General features: G+C 30.0%; 1 protein-coding gene across 3 annotated transcripts in view; it reads left to right on the top strand.

Annotated features, from left to right (window-relative positions):
* The window catches only part of LOC107441631 (Alg13 UDP-N-acetylglucosaminyltransferase subunit), a 76,292-nt gene that overhangs the window by 48,585 nt on the left and 18,177 nt on the right, over nucleotides 1-9,530 (top strand). For all 3 annotated transcript variants that reach the window (XM_087159866.1, XM_087159865.1, XM_087159867.1), the window contains exon 2: nucleotides 9,139-9,237. In XM_087159866.1, the coding sequence (XP_087015992.1) occupies nucleotides 9,157-9,237 (81 nt within the window). In that variant the 5' untranslated portion in view covers nucleotides 9,139-9,156. The remainder of the gene's footprint in view (nucleotides 1-9,138; nucleotides 9,238-9,530) is intronic.

Raw genomic sequence — 9,530 nt, 5'->3', positions numbered from 1 at the left:
GAAGTTTTTTTTTCTCAACGATTAATTTTAAAAATTAACAACTTGTTGCACTTATTATATCAACAGCATATAAGTGCAATAAGTTGTTTACATATTTATTATAATTATTTTAACATACATTTAAACATACGATTATTTTGATTATACGAATATTTTAACATAAATTTAAACATACAATTATTCATAATTATTTTATACATCATGAAATTTCAAATCTGATTTTGTTGTTTAAAATTACATTGTGTGATTTACATATCTTATAATTAAACTTTTTCGATCAATTGTTTAGAAATTAACAGGGCTAGGCTGTTAAAGATAAATGCAGTTTTTTTTCTTCCATTTTGGTTGTTTTTTTCTTCTTTATGGCCATTATTCATGTTTTTTGGTCAATTTATAGTCTTTTTTTTTTTTTTTTAAAGTTATTTTCGAATGATACTTTTCCTTTTAAGCATAGGCGTAGAGTGAAAGAAATTTTTGAGGGCACAGAAGGATTTTTTTTTCTTTTTTTAATATAAGATAATAAGAGATTTATTTTATAACTTCAGAAGTGTTTAGATCCTGCGATTTCTCATACATGCAAATGAAATTTAAAGCTGTTAGAGGTGTAAGGGACCGACAATAAATCACAAACGGAAAATAATGTTTCAAAATACCCTGCATCAAAAAATGTAGCAATAGATTTGTAGCTGGTGATAGTTATTTTGGCTATAATATGCAATTATGACACAAAATTTCCCAAGCCTATCTTCAATATTTATCGAGATATGGACATATTTACAAAAAAAAAACTTTTTTTTTTGTCTTAGTTTTTTTGCTATAACTTTAAAAATATTCAATAAAATTAAACAAAATTTTTAGGGCAATTTAAAATTAATTATAAAATTTTTGCTTTAAAATTCGCGAAAAATGTATTTAAAACTGTACTAACTTTATGTAAACAATATTTCCTTTAGAAGCAAATGTATTGGAAGATTTAGCATGACAAAATTGTTGGCACAGTTTGAAAAATCACGTTTTTATAAATGATGTCCATTGAGAATGAATAGATGAAGTTAATAACTTCTTTCAATACCAGCAATTTTGAAATCATTCTATATGAGATTGCAATATTTATATTTTATAACCGTCGTTGAACAGCCGACCCAATTTTGGGTTTATGACTACTAATATTCAACCCCGTAGCCTTGTAATTATGAACCCAATCCCGAAGACAAGGCAACTCCTGGATCAAGTATTGAGAGAAATTTGCCATCGGGGAGGACTTTGTGATGGAACTAACCCGCATTTGCGTTACATGGAGAGGAAAACCACGTAAACCTTCCACGGTCAGCCTAACGGCAAAGGGACTCTAATCCATGATCCGTCTACCACTGAAGATATTTTACGTCAGCACTGTGGTCAGTGCGAGCCGGGTGCGGAATTTGTATCGGCCACATAACGCTGGGATTCGAACCCGGCTCACCTCATCGGAAGGCGAAAGCTCTATCCCCTGAGCCACCACAGCTCTACAATATATATATATATATATATATATATATATATATATATGAATGGTTTTAAAATTATAGTGTAGGAAAAAAGCTTTTTAACTTCCTACGCTTTCACCATTCTTAAAAAGATTCAAGCATAATCTTTCAAATTTTACCACAGAAAATCTTCTAAATCATTTGTAGCTAAAAGTAAAATTGCTTACATAAAGTTAGTGTAAAAGTGTTTTCATATTTTTGCCCAACCACTGTAAGTTATCGTTATATATGGTTAACAAGTAAAATTACTTAATACGTATTTTTTCTTATTGTAGCACTCTTTCTGTATTTTTTTTTTCCAAGTGCAGTTCAATATTTTTCAAAACCAAGTAATCGTTTATTTTGTTGCGATTAAAATATTAAAAAAAAAACTACTCCAACAAAATTGTAATTATTGTATATTATATAAACAAATAATTTTTAAAAAAAATATCGACTTCTAAAAGCAATAAAAAATAGGAATGATTGACAAGCAACCATGGGGAAACGGAGCCTCTTTGTTAATTAAAATGATACTAAAAAACTTTTGACAGCAATATAAAATGTAGATAAATAATAATTACAACTAAAAATATATATATATATATATATATATATATATATATATATATATATATATATATATATATATATATATATATATATATATATATATATATATATATATATATATATATATATATATATATATATATATATATATATATATATATATATATATTGTGCATAAACCAAACTAAAATAGCCGATGCCTACAATTGCAATCCAAAAATAAATAAATAAGTAATACTTAAATTTTGCTTCACTGAGATCGAATTATAAATACTTTAAAAAAAATCATTTACTAGTTTTTAAGATAGCCTTTACATCAAAGTGATAATCATAAAATATTTTCGTTCCCTTATATATAAACTATTGAAAATTGCAGAGTTTTGAAACTTTTAAAAACTGATTTTTAATTTGATTGATTTTTATGTTGACTTTTTACTTTTGAACTTTTAAATTAAAAAATCTGTTACCTGTTATTTTCTATCTGTTATTAGCTGTTAATCTAAACTTTTAAAGTTAAAAAACTGTTGGGGGTTTTGAGGTTTAAAAAAGTAATGACTTTAAAAAAATTTTGAAGTTTAGCAAAATTGCTGCGGTGGGGGGCATCTTTCCCCTCGCCGTTACGCCTATGCTTTTTAAGGTAAGATCATTTTCCCTGTAAATGAATTTTTTCTTCATAAACTTATGCAGATTTCGCGATGAATCTTGTTTCAAATATGTTTCAATAATAAGTGCAGATTCAGAAAGTAGCTTTCGTGATACAAGAATTAGTTTTTGGACAATGGTCGTTTTTTTTCTACTTTAATAATATCTAAAAACATTTGATAATGCAATGCAAATCTTATATTCCTAAAGACTGTATTTGATAATTAAATTCTTATTAAACTTTGCAAAGTTAATTATGTAAGGTTTTCTAATTAGCTTATAAGGTTTTTCTTAACATAGTATTTTTCATAAATTACAAATTTATTTTATCCTTTATTAAATATGTAAGTACATATCACGATTTGCGCCGACCGGCCTGTGTAGGGGTGAGGGAACTAGCCTTGCACCAGAAAGGTTCTGGGTTCGAATCCCGGGCAAGGCATGGATGTTCTTTCAATCTCTGTATTATCTGGGAGCAAAGTTGGCCCACCTAATATGGTGTCCCTGGCCAACAAATCTGCTCCTCAGATGCCTGTATGACGAAAGGTCATTCTCCAGGTGGGCATTGGAAGAAAAAAAGAACATATTACGATTTACAGTAATAAAAAAAAAAGTTTTTTAAAAATTTTAAGGGCGTTATTTTAATTTTATTTTAAGGTCATTTCTTATAGTTTTTAGAGAATTTATTTTTGCATTTAAGAACTAAGCCCTTAACATTTTAGCCCTGATAAGTAGTAACTAGCTGAATTAGATAACCGCTAGAAAGTAATTCGATTTCAATTTTAATAATTTTCAAGAGATGCCCTCGATATTCTCTAAGTATTGAATTTTAGTAATAATTTAAAAATTGTCTGCCAGCAATTAATTCGCACAAACCATTATGAGTTCGATACATTTTAGTAGGATAAGCAAAAGAACTATTAAAATTATTTCCATTTCTCGTGAGTTAAGATTTCATCCCGATGCTCTATTACCCGTACCATTACCTTTCAAAACCCGTTTATATTTAAAATTTGATGCCGTTTACTTTAATGTGATGGATAATAATATCTGCCATCTCTGAATGGCTCATTATTGTATCTGTGTGCATTGATGCATTCTTCTTAAAACTTTTCTCCGGAAGACAGCAAGTCTATTTTCATGTGAAATTTTTTTTTATAGCACATGTTTAATGTTGGTTTTATACAACAAGATTTTTTTGTATTCCTTTTTACTATTTTTTTTATAGAATATTTCTTAATCCATTAAGATTATGATTAACAGCAACAATTTTTTACGTCAATTGCTCTGACTGTTAACGTTCGAGTCCAGGTCTGAAGACGAGTTTAAATTTGCAATAATCAATTTGTAAGAAATTAAGTTTTTTCACGGGCATGTACTTTTGTTTTCATTAACAATTAAGTGTATTTTTGCTGCTGATAGTTTAATAGTAGTATAAGCCATTATGAATGCTTTTTTAGTTCGGACAATAATAACATTATAATCAGTATAGGCAAGAATTTGAATTTTCTTAGTGAAGATAGTTTCTCTGATATTAATACCAAAATCCCGGATAGATCATTCAAAGGCAAAATTGAAAAAAACAGGGAAGGGCATCACCTTGTCGGACACCATTTTTTGATATTAAGGTTATCAGTTAAGTTTACGGGTACTCTTACACAAGAAAGAGTTTGAGTGTAAATTTTTTTATATATAAGTTTAATTAAATATTTTGAAATCCCATTTCAACCACAATCCTTAGATGCATTGCCATAGATACTAAAGTCAACAAAAATACAGTGCAAATCTATTCCGTATTCTCTACATTTTGAAGAATTTGGCGCATGTAAAAAATTTTTAAGTATGTGGATTTTCCTTTTTTAAAACCACATTGAAATTCTCCCGAAATATGTTCAACCAAAGGAGGCAACCTTCCATATAAAATGTTAGAGAATACTTCATAAGTAATATTTAGTAGGCTGACGCCACGATAATTGGAACAAATTGTAGTGTCTCCTATTTTGCAAATAAGATGATAAACTCGTTTTTTCTTTTTATGTGTATGTTACTGTGAATAAATTGGTGGTTGTTGACAATCATATAGTCTCGTTGGTAAATGTCCGAAATATAAACTAGTTAAGTGCCACGGCCCAGTTCGCATTCCACCGGTACCCCGAACACTGATGTTTCTCCTAATCTATCCTCAGCTAATATTAATATATCGAATAAACATAATATCAACCAACGACTAAATTAATATCATTTCGTACATTCACCAAAGCGGCTATGTGATTGTTGACATTCACCGGTGAAAGTCGACATTCTCTCGATTTCGGTCATTCACGGTAACATGTATACCACTAGCTCATTTGCATTTTTCAATCGGGATAAGCTTTTTTTTTTTCAGTGGCTAATCTGCACTTATTGTCAAACCAGTTTTTCGTATCGATTTTTCATCAGGTCTTAGAGCCTTATCAGCAAGATATGTTTAACCATTTGCCGTTGCGATTCCACATTCACAAAATTGCGTTTTTTGCCCTTTATTTCCTCCTTAAACCGGTTTCCTTATCTTTTAAATTTGAGTAATAAAATTAGCTGACATTTTCTTCATATACTTCAGAAGTTAGATATTTTTGCTCTTAATTTAAAAACTCCAAAACTAATTATCAGTATCAATGATAGCATCTCGAATGGTCCTCACATCCGTAAGATTAGAGCGATGTCTGTCAACTATCAAAGCATAATTCATCTGATTAAAGGTGTTAGTTAGGCTATCGCCATGTCATCTTATTGCATTATTTTGTGTCGAAATATAGTGCTTCAAATAAATACACCATGCTCCACTGTAAAATTAATGAGTCTGATTCCCTTTTTGCTTGTACTGTCCTGCAAACATGCTATTCAATGACAGATTTAAACGTAGTCAAATTATTCACCAAAAAATATTTTTAAGCACTTTAAAAAAATAAAAAATATAATTAGGCAGGGTTGGAAAGTTTTTGACAATTGACGGTTTTATCTTGTTTTAACCGTCATGTAAAAAAAAAAAACCTTTTGGCATTGTTTTTGACAATTGACAAAAATTTTGAATCACGTAAAACGAATGGTGTTTTTATACGTTTCGGACCGACAATATGCCGAAATAGATTGGGGTTGAATTAATTATGAAAACGTTGAATAGAACAATGTGAACTGTGTCTTTTTGCATAATTCGAAGCGAAAATCAACAGGATAAAAGAAAATTTTCATTTTGAAAAAGGGAAAATTAAGCACTTTTTAAAAACACCCAATGAAAAAAGCACCTTTAAGGGCTTTTAAAAAACGAAAATAAGCACCTTTAAGCACTTTTTAAAAACGCTACGCACCCTGCCATGTCATGTTATTGTACTATTTTGAGTCAAAATATAGTGTTGTAAATAAACACATTATGCTTCACTGCAAAATTAATGAGTCCGATTCCCTTTTTGCTTGTACTGTCCTGCAAACATGTTATTCAGCGACAGATTTAAACTCATTTTCAATTCCTATATCGTCTTTATCCTCTAACACTATAGTTATAAAACAAATCCCTGATTCTCAATCCACTATGTCATTTAGTCTTAAAATCCATTTCATCCGTTGAGGCAATGAGTCAAGCTCCAAATTCTTTCAAGCTGTATGGCGAGGCATCAGATGAAGAGTAAACACCCTGGTCCTCCAGGTTGGGCTGACAACCCCACCTTGTAAAATATCTCCTGTTGCATAATCTGAAGAATGAAAAACCGCACAGATTTCTCGAAAACGACTGAGAACAATTTAAGGATATGAAAGCTGGAATAAACATGACGCTCTACAACAGTCAGGCACTTAAACGAATTCATATAGTATTGACCTGATTGCTATCCAGAAGATGAGATAGTTTGTCTAAGGAAACAACTCCCCTCCCCTCGCCGGCTGTCTACTGCTATGGAAACAAAAAATAGCGCATTTCAAAGAGGAGAGCTCCTTTCTCTAGCTGACCCAAGCTAAAACTTGTCTTTAATCATGCCCAACACCCATACTTGAAATAGTTTAACCTCGTAACCATAGTCGCCGCCATTACTTCAGACAAATGACTTGGAAAGTTCTTTACATAGACAAACTATAGATTGGAGAGGGTTATCTGGAAGATAAAAACATACTCTTTGTTTTATAGCTGTGCTCCTATGAAGCACATTTTTAAAATAAGATTCAAATTAGCACCACCTAAAATTTTCTCGAAAACCCCACTGTTTAAATAGAAGTTAGTTGGCATGTATTTCAAAACGAAGAAAATTTTTTTTAAACATTCTTAGAGGAATAATAATAAAAAAAATACAAAATGGAGACTACAAATGCACTAGCATAAAAGCTGACAAAATGCTCGGGGAGAGAATTTAGAGCTAAAGGAACCATATGTTCCTTGACGGATTTTCGTCTTCAGTTCATCTCAAGAACAGAATTTACGAGACGGTTTCCATCAGTTCTTGATAAATTTTAAAGCAGAAAATCCGCAGACTTTGAAATCTTCCTTATTGGGAAATCAGACTGCTAGCAAAAGAAAAGAAATCGATTCACAGAAAACTCTTTAAACAAAACTAAAATTTTTAAAAAACATTTTACTTCAGTTGGGAACCATTGCTGTAGAGTGTCAGCGGCTGTAGAGTGTCAGTAACTTAAAGTGTTTTACTTTTTTAATCTAAGCTTTGAATAATTACTTTCTTGAGCCAGTTGGGCAAATGATTCTTTTTTGTCTTTACAGAATGACAGATTTCAGTGTACCTAGACTACCAATCGACATAGCTGCCAAGTCTACTGGATTTTCCAGTATACTACTGTATTTTGCCAGTTTCTCCTGGTCTACTGGTTTAATAAAAATACTCCCGATTTTTGAAAATTCCCTGAAGTTTCTTAAAAAAAAAAAAAAAAAAAATCTGCATTGAAATAGAATTTTTGCTCAGATTATTGCTTGCTTGAATATTTAAATATGTGTTACTAATACATAATAAAGCGAATCTCATTTATCAGTCTAAAATTTTTAGTTTATTTTTATTTAGAACTCCCTTTTTAAATTAATTTAAAAAATCGTTTAACTATCTTTGATGAATTAAATGCCTATTACTAATCAAAATTATGAGTTTATATAATACATAACACTTCAAGTTAATTTAATGTTATTCATAACTGGAAAATATTGCAGATTTTGTTTTGATGACTATAAAAATCCCTAAAATTCCCTATATGTAAAATATTTAGTACATTTTGCAAAAATTGTCATGAAATTTATAATATTTTGTAAAATCTACTGGATTTATTCCTATCCACGTTGGCAGCTATGAATAGAGCTTCTCAGCAGTTCTTCTTTATTTCATTGTGGAAGCTGAGTAACTCAGTACCCCTATGAGGCTATCAAAGCTCAAATTCTATAAATTGATGAGGTATAATTCATATACTACTCCCAGTTCACACTGATTTATAGTGTATGTGAAAATTATTCCCTATATGGTAGACGATGGGCAAGTGTTTCCATGATGTTGGGCTAACTGTAGAAAGTTTTCATAGATTTTCTATTCATGTATACAAATATGGGTTAGTTTTACGCAACAAGTCCTCCATAAAGGCGAATTAGTTCTGATGCTTATTAGTCCAGGAGTTCTTTTGTTTTCTATATTGAACATGATGCATCAAGTTTTGATTGCTGTTCAACCTCAGCAAAAAAAAAAAGCTGGGTAGATTTCTAATTATGATTTAAAACTAATTCTAACCAAATGTATTAAGATTTTTTAACAATCTTGTTTTAAGAAAAGCATTCATATTTGTTTTTCTCTATATTCATCATTTTAAATGCTCACTTTACGTTGCAACATATTCAAGTTTTTAGATAATTTTAAACACTGATTTTAACTGTCAAAATTTCATCCATGAAAGTGATAACTGATTTCTGAATTAAAAAAAGTAGGTTTTCTTTTTAACTTTCAATTTCTTAAAACAATTAGGTCAAATTAAATGAAAATTTAGATTAATTTAATATTTCATAGTTTCAAATAATGCAAAATTTTGAGTTCCAAACATCACTAAGTTATTCTGTGATGTAAACAAGTTTCATAATTTTTCTCTCTATTATTTTGAATTAGCTCAAATGATGGTGATGATGGATAAATCATAATTAGAAATCTACCCAGCTTTTTTTTTGCTGAGGTTGAACAGCAATCAAAACTTGATGCATCATGTTCAATATAGAAAACAAAAGAACTCCTGGACTAATAAGCATCAGAACTAATTCGCCTTTATGGAGGACTTGTTGCGTAAAACTAACCCATATTTGTATACATGAATAGAAAATCTATGAAAACTTTCTACAGTTAACTACTTTCTACAGTCACTAAGTTATTCTGTGACGTAAACAAGTTTCATAATTTTTCTCTCTATTATTTTGAATTAGCTGAAATGATGGTGAAATATGCAAAACCTGAAATCAACCTTAGGCGGCTTGCAACTTATTCCAAGGGTCAGAATCTGTTGGGAAAAATGCTCATTTAAAGTAAGTACATTTTTCTGTGATTTCATAGCTTACAAAATTGTTTTAATTAATTAATATTTCTATTTATTTAAGGTTTACACCTTGAGCTATTAAATTAGCTTCTTAATTTGTAAAAATCTGATCATCAGATCTTAAGCTATTCAGGATGTTTCCCCCTTTTTTTCTCTTTTTTGCATATTATACTTTAAAAGCTTACATAAAAATACAGGGCGCTTGGCTAATGATTCAGTTTTTTATATTTTATTCAGTTTTTTATATGGTTAATAAGATGCCATTCCTACAATTTTATCCAT

This window comes from Parasteatoda tepidariorum, chromosome 3 (assembly GCF_982258835.1).
Source record: "Parasteatoda tepidariorum strain Cologne lab strain chromosome 3, Ptep-v5.0, whole genome shotgun sequence".
In the NCBI taxonomy this organism is placed as follows: domain Eukaryota; kingdom Metazoa; phylum Arthropoda; class Arachnida; order Araneae; family Theridiidae; genus Parasteatoda; species Parasteatoda tepidariorum.
This window is presented reverse-complemented; position numbering and strand designations above follow the sequence as displayed.